The sequence below is a fragment of the Cheilinus undulatus genome, linkage group 9, assembly GCF_018320785.1.
Source record: "Cheilinus undulatus linkage group 9, ASM1832078v1, whole genome shotgun sequence".
Taxonomy (NCBI): Eukaryota; Metazoa; Chordata; class Actinopteri; order Labriformes; family Labridae; genus Cheilinus; species Cheilinus undulatus.
In genome coordinates this window covers 27,768,015-27,786,391 of record NC_054873.1, presented here as the reverse complement: position 1 = coordinate 27,786,391, position 18,377 = coordinate 27,768,015, and the positions used below count along the sequence as shown (strand labels likewise).

At 39.6% G+C, this 18,377-nt stretch overlaps 1 protein-coding gene across 3 annotated transcripts in view; it reads right to left on the bottom strand.

Annotated features, from left to right (window-relative positions):
- Positions 1–18,377, bottom strand: part of wwox (WW domain containing oxidoreductase) — a 212,348-nt gene that overhangs the window by 147,993 nt on the left and 45,978 nt on the right. For all 3 annotated transcript variants that reach the window (XM_041796234.1, XM_041796233.1, XM_041796235.1), the window contains one exon: positions 230–318. In XM_041796234.1, the coding sequence (XP_041652168.1) occupies positions 230–318 (89 nt within the window). The remainder of the gene's footprint in view (positions 1–229; positions 319–18,377) is intronic.

The following is an 18,377-nucleotide window of genomic DNA, read 5'->3' as shown; positions in this document are numbered from 1 at the left end:
CCATCACGGGAAAATGGTTAACTTGAGAAGTTTACCTCACAACCCCCAATTGATTTGCTTCCTATATATATAGTAAAAACTTCTGAAGAAATACACCACAATACTGAACATAAAGCTTTTCATGCTGACAATTCTTTCAAAACTTGCAAAAGAAATTCAAAGAATGCCAGGAAAAGTCACAAAGAACAGGAAATCCAGCATTGAAAATTGATATTTGGTTTATACTCACAGTTTCTTAGCCTTAAAGGACTCAGCAAATTCCCGGACACTGCGGAAAGAGGCCAGGTCACACATCATGGCTTCTACTCTTGCTCTGTGCTGTTGAGACCAAACACAAAGGTGCAAATGTCAGAGTAGACTTTACTTTCATAACTGTATTAAAAAAAAGCATTAAGAGTTATAGTTAGAAACTTTGGAATTATATTTGGGAAGTACCCAGATTTTATCAAAACATTAACAAATTGATACAGCATTAATGTTTTTAACCATTCAATGAACTCGACCAAGACAATTTTATCTTTAAAAAGAAACAACAGAAAAAAACTTTTCTTTTCCTTTATTTCTTCACACCTGGATTATTGCAAAAGTCCTGATTCAAACTGTACAAAACTACATGCAGGCAAAATGCCCCTCTTGCATTACCCCCTTTTTAACTTCATTTCACTGGTTGCCAGTTTAATTTTGTTGTCAGTTTTTTTTAAATTATTATCATTATCAAAACTGGTTTCAAGATTTCACTCATAACTTATAAGCTTTACATGGCCCTGCACCTGAACAGCTTTCCTACATGCATTTAAAAATCAAATCAAAGTCTTTTAAAGACCTGAACTGAATCACCCTCTGTATATTTAATAGGTTTCTGCTTCAAAACGTTTCTTAACAGTGTGTTTTTTTAACCCTATCTTTTCATAGTTTTACCAACTGTATATTTGTGATTGCCTCTTTTAACTTGTTTTCTATCTAAAGTATTCATTTTGTTGTTTTTGTGTTCAAGTTTGTGATTGACATCACAAATTCTGGTATCCAAATATTGAATTTATGATTTACAGTTAATTAGCAGAATTGAAAAGAGTACCTAAAAAAGGCATAAAATAAAAACAAATCAGTCTGTTTTGAAAGCATGATCTTTGCTTCATTTTATAGCTTTTATTTTTGGGAGTTTTCAAAAAATACACATGCTCCAATGCACAACAATTTGAGGCATATTTGTGATTTTGGGTCACATAAACAGCCCAAAAAAGTTGCTTGATTTTCCATTTTTTTATCATTCTACCTTACAGTTGTCTAAAAAGATTCACAGCCCTGTCTACAGTCTCTTAAAGAACTTTGTAGCTTTTTAAGGATTTTCTCTTCCTGTGTTTGAGTGTGTGTGTATGTGTGGCTCTGCCACCATATGTTGGGAGACAGGGTGAGGATAGCAGTGGAGGGGAGAAAGATAAATGACTTAAGAAGTGAATGCATAGCTGCATTTACACACTGAGTAAGACAGGCTTAATATTCATCATCCTCGCCATCTCACTGTAGCTTTCTCCTGCAGGGCAGAGGCCTCAGCAGAAACGCATGCAGGCCTGAAAAAGTGTACAGCCAAGTTTTTATTTTTCTGTGTGAAAGAGTGCCAGCTGAAGCTCTATTCACATGTCTTTCTTTTCTTGAGATCTTTATTTCTAAAGGAATCTCTACAGAAAAACTTGCTCTACGATACGGGAGCTCATCGGGACCTCAACGTTCTAATGCATGTAGTGTAAACTGAGCATGTCCCGTTCACACAAATGCTCCATTGGACTCATACTAGGAAGGGGAAAAGGTGTAAGGTATTGGTCCCAGGACTCCCTGCCAGGCTCAGCAGTACCATGTACTCCTGATGCTACCTCTCTCCCCACTGTCCCACTCCTTCTCCCAGAGGAGCGCTGTCAGCTCACATTACACCCCGGAAGAGCGTTGTTCAGCTCCTTATGCACCACCACTACCTCCACTGCCACTGCTCCTGCTGCTGCCCCCCGTCAGCCTTTTTTCACTGATCTGATCTCTTCTATGGGTGTCATATGGGAGCGTCTGTCTCCAAGTGTACATGACACTCACAGCAAGGACGCTCCATGGAGCGGTGAGCACGGAGACAACAAGAAAGGGTTAAGAGCGCCTTCCGATGGAAATGTGATTCTTCAGGCATTTTACAGACACCTTAACTGCCCCAGGGCGTATTTATACATGCATACACAGGCACACGCACGCATACACATGCACACACAACAAATTCAATGTTGTGACTCAAGGGTAAAAGCATGCTATCATGCCATTATCTATGCCTGAATTATTCTCTTGATGCTACTCTATACCATTATATGGATGCTATTACAAAGCATTAAAGGCCTGATTATGGCTATTATAGATATGATTATAGGGTATCTGCTTATATGATCTGCACACAGCAGTAATCACAGGTGAGAGGAGACAACTGTCTCATTTAATGACTTGTATGTGCAGCGTTCACACTCCTGCTCACTTTAACACTGCTCACATGCACACAAGTAAAGATGCAATGAGAAACTTTTACAGTTTTTCCTCTGAATCGGATTTAACAGCGAGACAAATGAGACATTGCTTCTAAACAAGGTCAGAGCAGGCAGCCATGAGGTAATTAAGAGGTCAGTAAAAGGCCTCGTCAACAGGGTGAGCCTCCAAGAGTGTATGACCAGCAGAGAAGATGAGAGTAGGTGTCAGCTTGACGAACACGTATCCCCTTCTCCAGAGACAGAAGGGGGGAAAGGGGAAGGAGAGATGGAGTAATGGGAGACCAGAGGGGGAGTTGAAGAGGGGGGGTCACTGGAGCAAATCCAGCAGGGAGAAGGTGAGCAGCCTGCCTGCCCGCCTACCTCCCCTCCCCCCCTGCAGATTGAAGTCTTGCGAAGAAAATAAAGTTTATTGCCTGGAAAGAGGGGGGAAAAGCATGTAAAAAGCATTAAAGCGATGGAGGTGAACAATTAGACAGATGGCCAGGTTTTGGAAGGAGAAGAGGGGAAGGAAAAAAGGTGGAAAAAAAGAGAGGAAGAATGCACGGACAAAATCGCTCAGGGTTTTTATGAGGACCCTGACAACTCCTGGTCTCTTCAAGGGCGAAGGAAAAGTGAGAGGCAGCGAAGCCTCTCTGGTTAACTCTGGAGTTATCGCTGAGTGTGCAACACCACAGAGCTCGGCTCGGCTCAGGGTGACAGAGCTTACCGCCCCCAGCTACACACAACCTATCGCTCCAGCTAAATGAAGGAGGCTAATTGTGACTGGAACACTTGTAAATAAGCCGGCAAAGAAGACTTTTCTGCACTTTCTCTTGAATGGAAATCAAAAGAAGATGGATCAGGACAAAGAGCAGCAAGGTCAACATGAAGGTAGCATCAGATTCCTCCGCTCTCAACTTCTGGCCTCACCTCCAGTCTCCAAACCCTGTAGCTTCAGTGACCTTTAGGGGAGAGTGGAGGAGAAGAGTGCTAAAAGAAGGAGGAATCTGGCCTTTGCAGAGGAATCTATAGCTTTCTCCATGTGGCGGAAAATGACGTGTGGCCACTGCTGTGGAAAAAGATGGAGTCAGAGAGGATGAGAGACGGAGTAGAGGGGAAGGAGCTCTAATACAATTATAACTGGGGCCATCCAATCCAATAAAATGAAGAGGTATTAGAGGCGGGTAGCCCCATCCTGTTCAATAAGACACTGGACCACTCTACTAACTCTTAAAACTCACACATGTAGGCATACTCGCACACACACAGGTACACACACTTCGCTGACCCCTTTAATAGCATAGCAGCCACCCCTAATGGACGCAAGCAAGTGGAACCGCCAAATAATACACTGTCTTAATGCACTAGGCTCAATCTCATCCCCCTCTCCCTTATCCTGCACAGCTTTCCCTCTCACACTTTAACCCCTGTTTCCATCTTCCTCCAGCTCCCCTTATAGATCACCAACAGGGGGACAACACTTAAGAAATCAAAAGTAGCCACATGTATACACAACACTTAGCCTGAGGACCCCAGAAGGTACCAAAGGATAAAAAGGTAAGACAAAGGAGCTTTTCTATCACCTCTTGTTTTCAATATGAAGCTGCAGCAATATAACCTGACTGTATTTTAACCAGCAGGTAGGTAAGGTGTCGTAATGACGGTGAAAGTGAGTGAGCAGGGGAAGACACCATGTGAAAAGGGCACCTTATAAAAGCAATTAGAGAAATGACTTTGAGCCCCTCTTCTTGCTCCGTAGATTAGAACAGGCCTCGGAGGGAGGAACGCGGACCAGCTCGGATCTCCACGACCTTGTCCGCAACATGGCACACTAAATTGGTCATCAGCTTTTAAGTGTGTATTTATCAGAGATGTATATTTTTTAGAGAAAAGAAAAAGGGGAGTCAGGGGGGCTGAGTGGAAGCCACTGCTCGTATATCATCCTGTCACAATTATGACGTTTGTTCATAAATACCAGCCAATTTCCTCTCCACCTGGATAAGTCACACGCGCTACACTATAACAAAGAAACACGCACACATGTGAACACACAAGCACGCCACAAATAAAGAAACAGACACACCTGGCTGTGTGCCCTGAAACAGGTCTGAGAATTGACCTCCACACCCAGACAAAGAGGCTGAATACACACCTAGGAAACATGCGTTCAAACACAAATGAATGCATACATATTACACACAAACAAACAAATGCACGCGCACGTACACATCCGCTCACACGCTGCAATTAATAGGGAGGCAGGTCTCTGGTGAGGAAGAGAAAGTGCCTGTTCAGCACATACAGGCAGAATATGCAATTTCCTCCAGTTAAGTCTGTATTAAATTGATTTCTTCTTTCTCTGACACGGACTGGGTTTTTCCCCCCTAATGAAAGCGGGATAATCTACAGGTTTTCCTTTTCCTGAAATCAAGTTACAAATCAAGCAAACGCAAGGGCAAAATGTGGGAAAGGTGATGGAAGGACATAGGATGATTTTCCAGATGAGAAACATGGAGAATGAGACACACATACGTGCTGATACTCTTAACACGGACATCAACCGGTCCTTCTACACACCACTGCGCTCACACAGGCAGGTCTCGGTTAACTAAATGCCTGCGTCCGCTTTCAGTGACGCCGTTTTAATAAACACAGCATTAATGAGCGTAATTAATGGAACACATTAATTAGTAAGCACTTCAATCAGTTAATCAATCACTCAGACCTGACAGGAGGCATGAAGCAGCTGCAGAGAAACACTGAGCATGCTGGGAGAAAAAAAATAGGTGGAGGCCTTACAAAGAAGGAAAGAGGGGTATAATTTGAAAAAAGCACAAATGAACTTATTTTTAAATCCCTGTTCACCCTTTATAAGGCACTTCTTGAAAACTTGGAAATTCAAATTTTACGCTCCAAAACATCAAAATGGACATCCCATGACTTTTTATTTTTTACATATGTCACTTTATGTATATTTTTCATTATTGTGGTGAAACTGAGGTCAGTGAATGGAATCTTGCATGTTTATGGTAAAAAAAAAAGTTTCCTTAAAGTGTATGCATATTAAAATATTATTTATAGTAAAATCAACACATTAAGAGTCAAAGGAGTATTTACTTACACATTAAAAAATATTCATATACAAAACATTGATTTTATACATAGTTATTTTAGAGTTACATAATGACTCTTCAAAGTTGAATCGACATTCTGCTTTTCTATCAAACTTAGGACATGGAGTGGAGAATGGTCTCACCACACATCATCATCATCAGAGACAGCTGTAGTGTCTCCTGGCAGGGTCAGGGACATCCAGGTTGGTGAGGTGGTCTTAAGACCTCTTTTGGAGGTAAGACGTGACTGGCATCAGAAAACTGTGTATGTAATTGTGTTACCTCCTGTTTTATTTTATAACTCCAATAGAACACCTGTAATAATCCCAAATATTGAATTACTAATTTAATTCAAGCAGTGATGAGACTCACATTAAAAAAGAAACTGATTTATGTCATTTCAGTAGAATGAAACTGTTATACTGTTGTAAAACTGTTAACTAAGATAACATATATTTCACTACCTATACAATTTGTTTTCTTTATTCATGGACAAACATAAAAAGAGCAGGGTGAGTGCTACAAAGGGTCAAAGAAGTTGGTAAAATGTTAACAGGATTAGTGGCTCTTCAAGACAGGTGGACAAACATTAAACAGCAAAAAACTGAAAAGTGACTTGCCAGGTTATTTGCAAATACAGTCCACAGTAGAAATGGCAGTCAAAACTGCACATTTGAGATACTCTGATCCTTTATTTAAACTGGGATGTCTACACATTTGACTCGCCACAAGTCTTCATCAGGATATCAACTGATGTGGCGAGTCCAGACGTGTAGATTAGACTGTTTAAAATATAAGGTTTTATTACGTCAGAGTGAATTAAGTAAGACTAAGGCTCACAGTAAAAATAACAACTGTCATAATTCCTACAGTATAATAAAACTGTTTTAAGATTATAAAATGACCCAAAATCGACCCTATTGTAATAATTATTCCATAAATTAGTGAAATTTAGCACTGGATGACTCTTTTCACAGACCTGACAACAACTAACTACACTATAGAGTTCAGTTATCCTACAGTATAATTATAAATTTTACATACATATGTTTTATATATATACATATCTATATATATATATATATATATATGGATATATATAGATCTATATATATATATAGATCTCTATATATATATACACTAGTATATATACAGTGCTTAACAAATTTATTAGACCACCTGTCATATTTGTCTCAGAGACCATCCAGCATCATGAAGTGCTTTAATGCGGACTCTTTCATTTTCAGTGAGCTCTCCACACTTTTACCATTTTGAACAGGAATGAGGAATTTCAAACTGAATTCACCCAAATTTGAGCCGGCTCACTTGGCTTCTCTGAGAAGTCAGAAATTAATCAAGTATGACATTCAACCACTAAAACTATAATTTGGCATATTAATCAAGAAATATTAATGTGCTTTGCTATTTTTTCAGTTTTTTTGTAAATCAGTACATTTAAAATTCATGGATAACAATAATAACTATATTTCAGCATTAAAAATGTCATTTTAGTTAAAAAGCTTTTACATATTGGTGTATTAAACATTGCAGAAAAATAAAAAATGATTTTGGTAATTACCAATGCTGTTAATTTAGGGCAGCTGTGGCATAAACCTTACTTTGGTTGTGGTTAGAGTGGTCTAATAAATTTGTTAAGCACTGTATGTATACACATGGTGTATGGCTGCTATGAGCTGGCCATATATTTTAATTTTGGCACCATTTGACACGGCAAAACAGGGTGTATATCCAAATATGATTCCTCCATTTTCCACACTAAAACTGCAAAATATCTTGAAATCCTATGCAAACACAATTTATCATAACATTTAGTACTACTTTATAATGTGTGCACCTTTAAAATTTGTGAATTACATCAGCTTATTATGGGTTTAATGTTAGGGCCATTTGTTTGGGTCCAAAAAAAATATATAAAACCACATTTTGTGAGTACTGGAGGAAACTGGAATTTTGAGACATTCTGGGCATCTGCTGATTGGTCAGATGCTGTGATGTCACTTTCTGTGACCTTGGCTAATCTCCACTTTTTGGAAAAATCATTCTTGTTAAACTGAGAGAGCTTACAGAGAGTTTGGAGGAGGCCAAGAAGGAAGTCTACCACAGTGACCATATATGATTCCTTGCCCCAGGAAGGGTTAAGGTAATGTAATAAAACCACACTAAAAATAATTGTTTAAACTTCTCCATAAGAGAAAATAACTCCAAAGTGAAAAAAAAAACACATTTTAAGTAAACTAAGGTAGAATTCAGCAGACTAAAAAGACTAAAAGAATTGGTAGCTACTTTTTACTTTTCAGGATTACTAAAAGCTGATCTTAAACTCTGAGGTAGAACTTTATGTTAGGGCTGGCTAAGGTGATGCAACTTCAGCACTTCATATACGGCTGTGTGATTTAATTTACTGAATAGTGATGCATTATATTTTATGTGCAAATTATGGTTATCAAACCCTTAAAATGGCAGGCAGTGACTTGTAATAAATGTAGCATAAAAAGTAAAAACTTTCTAATAATGTACAGTAGTAATATGCATCAACTTCAAATGGGAACACTCACTTGAACGACTACTGGATAATAAATGGATGAATGGGACAATAAAATATTATACCAATACTGGACTTTACTGAATTAAAACTTAACATTATACCAGTACTGAAAAATCTTCATGCCTTCTGGCCCACTATTAACCTGACACACCAGATGGATTTGTCTCACACATCCATCTGGAAAACCTTCGATATACAGCGTTTGGGAAAGGGCAGAGCTTTTGAAAAAAAAAACTCGGAGGGTGATTGGATGAACGTTCTGTCTGTCACATCTTTACAGGCCAATCAGAGCAACAAAACACGACGTTGTCGTTGCTATCAAGGTGCACATGTGCAGCTACCGAGGAATAAACTCCATATAGAACTGCATAACGCAAACCATGGCGACTGTAGACATGTCAGTACACGACTTGTGCATCTTTGCAAGACGGATTTGCCAGTGAGAAACAAGGAAACGGGCATATATCTGCTTTGCAAGGTTAGCCCACAAAGTGTTGCTTCCTCTCTGTAAAGCTCTAATGGTATGGCACTTTGAGTTAAACTTCTCTCTGACCTTCTCACTGACTGCCGTCCAATCAGATCCCTCAGATCATCAGATATGGGCCTCCTGAATGTACCCAAAGTTAAATCAAGTGATTGCAATGATGGATTTACCATGTGGAATTTGGGCAAATGCCAAAGGGCCACACAACAATGGTCTTTCTAGGACAAGCAGACTGGATTATCATTCATTAAATAAAATAATGAAAATATATAAAATGCTGATATAACAAATGTTGTCAGTAATGTTTTGATTAAAAATGATTATTGATAAAGCCAAAAAGGTAAATATGTTTCTATATAAAAAAGAAAGCTAAGAAGTTAAGTGACTTTTATTCTGAAATGCAAAAAACAATATTGAAACACATCGTGATCACTTCTTAAATGGTTGAAACCAGATGAGCAAAAACTTTTTAAAAAGTACTCTAAGAAGTGAAATAAATACATGGATGAAAAAGGCCTGTTTTATGCTGAATAAAATGTAATGCAATAAATTGTTAGTCCACATTGTCTATCCCTATTTGTAACTAATTATACAGTGCAAAGTACTGTACATTCAAAGACTGCAACCCCTCATTAAACTACAATGGCAATGTGAGGTGTCCTATGCCCATCATGGAACAATGTGGGAGACACAGCGTTAACATATGCTCTGAATCCAAAGTCTGTAGTTCCTCCATTATTATAGAATATAGATGGCCACAGTCAGTAAGTGCCCAACTTAGCAGGCAGCTACACTCGTGGTGCAGAAGTGTTTTACATAAAAAATCATCTCACCACAAACATGAGCAAAGGAATCCAGCAGTGACCACTGTACAACAGGCAACATCTAAGTAAAAGACCTTCATGTCTTAAATTGGGCTGCAGCAAGTTTGGGAAAGGTTGTCTTAGAGAAAAACTCTACAACAGATTTTATGCAGTAAAGGGCAAAGATGCCTGAACTGTTAATTTAACTTTTTACATAATTTAGGCTACTTATATTTGCCCAATCTCAATTTCAACCCCTTAAAGTCATAACTTTTATTTTAAACATTATTTCCAGTCATACATTTTATTAGTCTGTTGTTCTAAAGATACGAAAGCTATTATGTTGTGTTGATGTGTTGGTTTAAAAATAGGAACAGTGTTGCAAATGCCAGAGCGTTTTCTTTCTCAGAGTTTTTGCACCATGGTGCTGTCCTTTGGAATAAACTACGGTAAAAAAAGAAAGCACTTGGATTTTTTAAAAGAACAACTTCAAGTGGTAACACACAATTGGATTGAGTTTTCTCAACTCAAGTTCACAATTCGTATGAACACAGTTCCTTTGAGTCAATGAATTTCATTTAAGACATCAACTCAGTTTTCCTCATACATCTATGTTGGGTTACTTCCCTTTTTGAAATTAAACTACTTTGTGGAAACTTTCCTACATTTAAATATTATCTTTAACTCTAACTCAAAACAACATTTTTTGTACTTTTTGTAAAGCTACATGTTCTTTATCCATTGCATTTTTCCTTTATTAATAACTTCATTCATGGTGCAAACGTGTCTAATGCCAAAAGGCATTCTGGGAAAGGTCTTCAGATTAAGGGATGTAAAGTTCCTTATTTCAGAAACAGTTTTCAAAGCAAAATTGTGGAATTTCCAAAATGTGATCAGAAAGGGGGAGGTTAATCGTGATTAACTAGCAAAATGCAGAGACTAAAGCAGATTAAAAAGTCAACTGAATAATAGGAGGTGATACATCATTGAAGTGTGACTTCCATGACTGTAGAGAGTTTTAATTTTAAGCTTTAATCAGATGTTTTGATTCCCTTACCTTCCTACCATAAGAGACACAGACAGGTCAGGGAAAATGAAGGCAGAGATAAAGAAAGAGAAGAAGAGAGTGAGCAAAAGGCCAAGACAGAGATATGTAGAGAGCGAAAGAGAGAGAAGAGAGGAGAGAAAGAGAGGGACAGAGATGGGAAATGAAAAGGACAGGGCGGTCATCATAATTGCAGAGTTTGCTTTTCGGATGCAGACAGACCAGGGCCACGGGGCCTGAGGCACAGATCAGATTCCACACAAACACACACATACAAAGTTTACACATGCACCCATATATACCAACACACACCCTTTATTCTCCTCTGAGCTTTTCATTAGAGGATGGGACAGCTGTAATTATTTATAAGTGTTTTGGAGTGTTTGTGCTCTGTAATAAAGTTTAAATTGAGACACTAGGTTTTCAATGCTAACAATATTCAATCATATATCTACTCTCTGTCTTTTTGAGTGTCTGTATCAGTTTCTGCCTCCTCTTCACTCCTCCTCTCCTCCGTCCAGCGCCGAGCAGTATCAGATTTACATTAAAAAGTGATGGAGATTTAAATAATGTGTCTATGTTCTTCGAAAGACATTAAGAGATTTTCATCTTCCTCTCCTCTTCCTCTTGGTCTCTTCCTATCCATTTCCTCACCCTTCTCCTGCTCCTATCTCCCCCCCTTCATCTCACCCTCTCCATCTCCGCCAGATTCGCAGACAGTGCACATTTTTTTGCATGTCTTCAGTGTAACCGATACCCCTAACAACCAGGATTTTAATGCGATCCATATTGCTCCCTAATATTTCTGATCTCAGAATAAGCACGGGCAATTACATATTTACACCCAGCTTATTTTGCAATTCTGCTCAGGGACTCTAGTGTCTGGCTGAACCGCACACGTAGACTTAGATGCTGATTATGTTTTGATTTGATAACAATAAAGTGGGAGAAAAACTCCAGGACCCTGTGCACTTACACTCTATATACAACTTTTTATCTGGGGGCGTCAGCAATAAAGCTCCACACTCTCAAGAACAAACAATGTCTTCTTTTCAAGTATGCAGAGATATGATTGCTCTATCTAAACCTGCTAGTTTTACTCTGTTTAATTTCTCCTGAAACAATTGTGCCGCATATCATCTCAGTATCCGGAGGGCTGGTAGAGTCTCAAACCCGCTCGCAGAAATGCACGCATTAACACATGTGTGTACACTGTTGTAGAGATGATAAATTAAGCTCCTTTGATTTGGTTACCCCAGCTCTTTTTTGTATCAGCATTATAAAAACATAAGCATAACATAATTGAATAAGAAAAGAATCTGGCAATTAAGAAACATGGAGGTCTTTGATGTGAGTAAGTGTATAATAGGCCTTTTGATGAGGGAGTGTTTTACACTCCGCAGGGTCTGGTACGCACTTTGATTAAAAGCTCTTTTGTTTGGCAATATTCTAAACTGCTTACCATTTTTCCACTGTCACAATAGTTTAGCCTGGAAAAGCAAAAGATTGCGCCTTTTATTCTCTTCTCTATGGGATAAAGTATTATAGTGCTTGTTCTGATTCTCTCAAATGAATAGAGGACAATGTTTCACAAGTGGAAATAAAAGGGGAAACAAGGGGCAAACTATGAGATCTGTGAGCACAACTGGTCACTCTTCACTCAGACTTTACCCATAATTTTTCCACCAGCTTTAAAGTAAATTGCCAGTTTGGATTCAGGGTGAAACCATGTGAGAATGCAGCAGGAACTATTTGGGAAAAATTCACTGAGAGTTTGACTGAATGATGACATATCTGGTGACTGGTAAGCAACTGTTTCAATCTACAATACAAGTTTTCCTTTTGCTACTTTTATTCTTCTGTTTTTTGTTTTTTTTTTGTCTTTTTTTTTTGTTACAATTGTGATTTCATCATTCTAGAGTGCCACAAAGGCAAAAGCCGTCATCAATGTGTTTACTTTTCATGTCATGTCCTTTGTCCTCAGACTGTCCATCCCCTCTTTTATGACAAGAAGAGAGGTCTGGCTGCAGACCATTAATCTGAGAAAACTTTATTCATAAACAAAGTCTAACATACATGAAAAACACACATTGCAAACATTGTAGACTAAGAAACATTTCATAAATAAATTAAAGAAAAAGGCCAGAGGTCTAATCTGGGATAAAATAATATATAGACCCATTTTAGAAGTAATTAGTAGCTTGCTTTAGATTTATTACCTAAAGCTAACATAGCTATGCTAGCTACGTGATTATTATTATAAGCTAATGTAGCTATGTCAGCATTAGAAATGTAAGCTTTAGCCATAGAAGCTAAAGCTAATAAAGCTACATACATAACACACCTATATAGCTACATTAGATGCTTTGTGACCTTAGATTTAGCTACATTAGCTATGTTGGCTACGTTAGCAATAGCTAAGTTAGCTTTAGCAACATGAGCATAGTGTAGATGCATAGCTACATTCAATTTAGCTACTTAGAAAATGCAGATACGTAGCTTATGTAGCTGCTTTGTGAGCTCAGCTTTAGCTATATTATCTACGTTATCAATAGCTAAGTTAGCTTTAGCAACATGAGCATAATGCAGATGAGTAGCTACATTCAATTTAGCTACTTAGACAATGCAGATGTGTAGCTTATGTAGCTGCTTTGTGACCTAAGCTTTAGCTATGTTAGCCACGTGGCTCCATTATCTGCATAGCTTATGCAGCTAATGGAGCTAAGCTTTTTGCATGAGTGTTTTCATGGAGGATGAGCTTTTTTCCATAAGCAGACTGTTCACTCTGCTTTATTAAATGTTTCATATATTAGGTTTTGAATGTCAAGCTTTAAACTTTCAATTTTTGATATCCTAACCCTCATCTTAAGCCTTGCCCTAACCCTAAACAGAAGTTTAATCTCATTTTATGTTGAAAATTTAGCATAGAGTTTTGTTTTGAGATATATGGCATCTAGGATGAACAATTTGTGGGAGTGGCCACCAGAGAGGAACGGTGTGCAGACAGACTGTCTTGATGACAGGGAGTGTCTCCTGCTATGTGGTACATGTGTGAACAAGTGAGTAACTCATTAAGACTTTCTGGGGAAGCCTGACTAAGATATTCATAGTGTTCAGTCACATTATTGCCAGGAGGCATGAATGGCGAAAAGGGCTTACAACATGGGCAGCATCAACCAAAAACTAGGTGGCACAGATATTTAGCACACTGTTTTTAAAAAACAACACATTTTTACTTGGGCTGTCAAGATTAATCGTATTATTCATAATTTACTAAGTGCATTTACTTAGTGCATTAATTCTTCTTAATCACATGCTTTATTGTCCCTTTCATCACACTTTTGTTAAGCCAAATCTCTCACAGTGATGGAAAATAAGTCTATCACTGCTCCTCAATGTCTCAGATCACTTTAAAAAACTCAGACAGCTCGGTGAAAAAGACAAAAACCATCTACGCCTCCTGTTATCAAGTATTTACCTTATTTCCTTTCAGTCATACCTGTTAACACTCCAGTTCTTCCCAGGTTCCCCTGTATTTTTGGGTTGTCCACTCTCGTTTAGTCATTTTTCACAGGAAACTCCTGTAATATTCATGGCTCTGCTATAGAGAGGCTAATTCTTTAACACATACATTTTGTATGTTTGTCTGATACCAAAGTTGCCAGAATGGGTATGAATGATATAATAACAAGCCATTCTTACCTGACATTGGTGTGTGACATCACATGAGAGCAATGAGTTTTAAAGATTTTTAAGAGTGTTTATGTGTCAACAGCCTTAATAAGGAGGTCATTTTTGTACAACTAAGCACCTTTGTTATCACCATCTGAAGTTGTTGAAGCACCATTTACCCCTGCTGCCTGCTTTTAAGGTCATGTGGTTTTTGCATTCTGCGCAAGCGTTACTCAGATTTGAATAACAGGATTCTCATCATGCATCTTTAGCCCCTTGTCGCCCGGTAATAGCCTAAAAGACTCTTGTTGAACAATGTAATAAATGCATCATGTGACCTCGGCAAAGATCGGGGGGTCAGCCAGCCGCCGATTGTCAACGGAGCGCCGGCCTGACAGAGAATAAATGATGCCTTGTAAACAAATTGAATTATCGCTTTAATTCATGCGGTCTGATTAAATTTGCAGAGAGGAGTCCTTCACCAGGGAGCAGAGGGGGAGGATGGTGGACAACAGGACAGGACAGAAGACACACACCTTACTGCATCGCTTCTTCCCGCGCCATCTTTGGCTCCGGCGAAGGAGGATAATGATGTTAAAAAATCTCAGTCATCTCACAAGACTGCAGACAGTAAGTCTTTGTTTGTCTCTCAACTAAATGCAATAAAGTTGTGTGGAATTAAATTGGGCCTGGCCACTTGGCCCATCCCTGCCATGGCACCAAGTGAGTGACAATAAGCAGATTTGATTTAGTGAACTGATACAGCCTAGAGTTTGTCTGCTGCATAAAATGAAGCTTAAAAAGACATATTTTTAAAAGCAGACTGAGCCTAATTAGATAGAAACTGGGGATTAAGGATCCTTAAATCTGAAGAAATCTTTGAATGATTTTGTGTAAGCTTATTGTAATGGGCTAATGGGAAAGCTCATCTCCTAAACACATCCCATGAACCTAAAAAACCTTAAATGAAACATCAGTATTAAGTTTAGTCCATCGCCCAGCGTTGCATTAGGCCTCTCCTCACTCTGCTCCTTAATTCCTTCCCAGTAATCCCACATTATTGCCCTCTAACAGTACCCTAAACGGAGAATAAAAAGTTTGCTCCCCTCTAGCAGTGTATTACCAGGAAACAACAGGCCCTCTCCTCATTAAGTTATAGATATAAATGCTCCAAAGCATGAAATTACCCCCGAGCCTCCCTCTCCAAATAACCTGGTTTGCAAACAAATGATCCGAGCACAAGCAGTAAAAGGCAGATTATTAAAATAATAGGAGGGATTTAAATTTGCATCCACAGAACAATTCAGCAAAGGACTGTGCAATTACTCCTCCCCCTCCTCCTCCTCCTCCTCCTTTGCTGCTCATTCCACCTTTTCTACTGGTGAACAAAGTCCCTCACACTTTATCATGTCCATCTGCTCTTTGGTGTCTCCATCGTTTGGTATCTGAAGACTCTGGTTCAGTATATCATACGTGATTGTGATGCGTTTGTTTGTGGTTACTGTAAATAAAACTGCTCATACCTGCTTGTTCTTATCAGGCCACACCCTGATTTCTACATTCTTTCCTCACACTATGATAAATATCTAACTTTATTCTGAGACAATAACGGTTCCTCCTCTTCTGCTGGAGTAAATGGGGAGCGATGAGAGAGTGAGCTGAACAGGAACGGACAAGGCAAAGGGTGCTCAGGTCTGCATTACCTCTGAGTTATGGCCTCCATTTGCATCTCAATCAGCCTCTTTGGAGAGCCCACCACCTTGGTAACACCCCCATCACGCTGCAGCCACCCTGGGTAATCAGGGAGATTTAGTGGGACTGGCAGCCTACCGTGGGCACCCCCTGGCTGGGCCTCGCAGCTCATTCCCAGCCCCTGGTCTCGCTAAGGGCCCTCTGGGCCACATCCAAACACAGGAGAATGGCAGCACTTAACAAGGCAGAGGAAGACCAAAATAGATGAGCAGCAGGAAGAGGCCATAAAAAAGAGAGAAAACAAAGCATCCGAGTGATTGTAATACATGTTCCATGTACATTCTGCATAGCGTTCAGTGTTGTTGCCTCATTAAGAAAGAGGGGGGGAAGAAAACAAATTTGAACTTGTGACCTCAGGTGGGAACATTTCCTCTCAGAGTTGATGGCTCTGACACCACAGCTGCAGTCTAACATGTAATGGGAATATGCACCCACAAACACACACAGTTGCATGGGGTGATTTGCAGATAGTGAATGCTCCACTTGAGAGTTGCCTCTCTAGTTAGCGCTGTCTCATGGCTGAACCCTGCTAAGGTATTATTACCTACACTCAGCCCTATTGATATTGTGACTCCAGCATCTGTTCACCTCCTTGTTACTGTATGGACCTCAGCAGAGCGGCCTATCTGCCTGTGTGCATGGTGTATGTGTGCCTGCACTTGTCTGTTTGTTTGTGTGTGTCTCAGACCTCTGGGGTAGAGAAAAGTCACAGCGCACAGAGGAAGACAAGAGGCTGAGGGGCTAATAGAGAAACACTCCACACACCAGGGGCCTAATCAACTGGAAAGGACGCATACCCATGGCTCAAAATCTCTCTCTAACACAAACACATTCTGGTCCTCTCCCTTCTCCATCTAATCTCTCTGATACCTCACTATACAACACCGATTCCACATCGCACAAAGACTTTGTAAGTGAAGCTTGAAGGAAGAAAAAGTGGAACCCAAACTTCAGCTACAAACACAGACGTCTCAGGTGAGCAGAGGAAACACCAAACAAAGGAGAAAGAGGAGCAGAGTGAGGGCTGAGGATGGAGCTGAGTTTCAGTTATCAGAATCAAATATTAGAGAGGGGAAAAAACTGGGGAGTGGGCAACATTAATCAAAGTGTTCACCTAGTGGGCAGCCATATGGCAGATCAGCACGCCAACAGTGCAAACTTGCTGATCTTCAGTAACGGAGTGCAATTAATTCCACTGGCTGCATTCATCTCTCGCTCACACACGCACTGAAGGAAGGGGAGGCAGAAGAGAAGGAGAGAGAACAGAGGAGGGTTTGTTATGACTCTTTACTCTTCCTCCTCAACTCTTTCTTCCTTTCTCTCTCTCTCTCTCTGGAAGCAGAGGAATCAAAGCCAGGTGATAAATGAGGTGGACACAGGGGCCTCAGGTAGCCGCTGTGGCGATGGGATGGGGGAGTGATGGAGAGGGTGGAGGAGAAAAAGTGGAAAAATTAAAGAATTGGAGAGAGGAGATGTCTAAGATGGGATGAGTTTATTTGAAGAATTTTCAGGTATTAGTGGGGCCTTCAAATACAATGCCTAAAAATGTATTCACCCCCTTGGATGTTTTACCATTTACTGATTTTATGGATCAACCAAAGTGAATATAATTTGGCTTTCTTTGACTAAATAAAATTCTTTAATGTTGAAGTAAAATAGATTTCTACAAAGTAATATCAAATAAATTAAAATATGTGATGTAAAATAAGTGACTGCATATATATTCACGCCCTATAAACTGGCTGGCTTAATTCAACAGAGGCTCAGCCAATTGGTGCTAGAAGTCTCACAATTAGTAAAATGGGGATCAGTGCAGGGATTGTAGTATAAAGACTGTGTCTGGAAGGTCCAGTCGATGGTTAATCAGTGTTCCTGGCTACCATTACACCATTAGGAAAAAGCAACACTCCAAGAAATTCAGAGAAAAGGCATGTTGGAGACTACATGGTCTAGTGGAAAAAAAATTTTTGGTCTGATGAGACCAAACTGGTGCTTTTTGGCCATCAGATAAGATGCGATGTTTGGCTGACACCAAAAACTGAATATCACCACAAACACACCATTGCCATTGTGAAGCATGGTGGTGGCAGCATCATGCTGTGGGAATGCTTCTGAGCAGTCAGCCCTGGAAGGCTTGTAAAGGTAGAGGGTAAAGTGAATGTGGCAAAATATAGGAAAATCCTGAGAGGCAATCTTATTCAGTCTGCAAGGGATTTTTATTTTACACAAAGACAATGACCCAAACACACGCTACACAGAAATGGTTCAAAGGCAAAAAGGTTAATCTTCTGGAGTGGCTGAGGCCAACAGAGAATTTGTGGGTGGATTTAAAAAGGGCTGCTCACACCTGATCACACCTGTTGTGCAAAGGAGAATGGAGTTAAATTGTAGTGTCTGCCTGATTGAGACCTATCCACACAGACCCAGTGCTGTAAATGCAGCCAAAGGTGCAT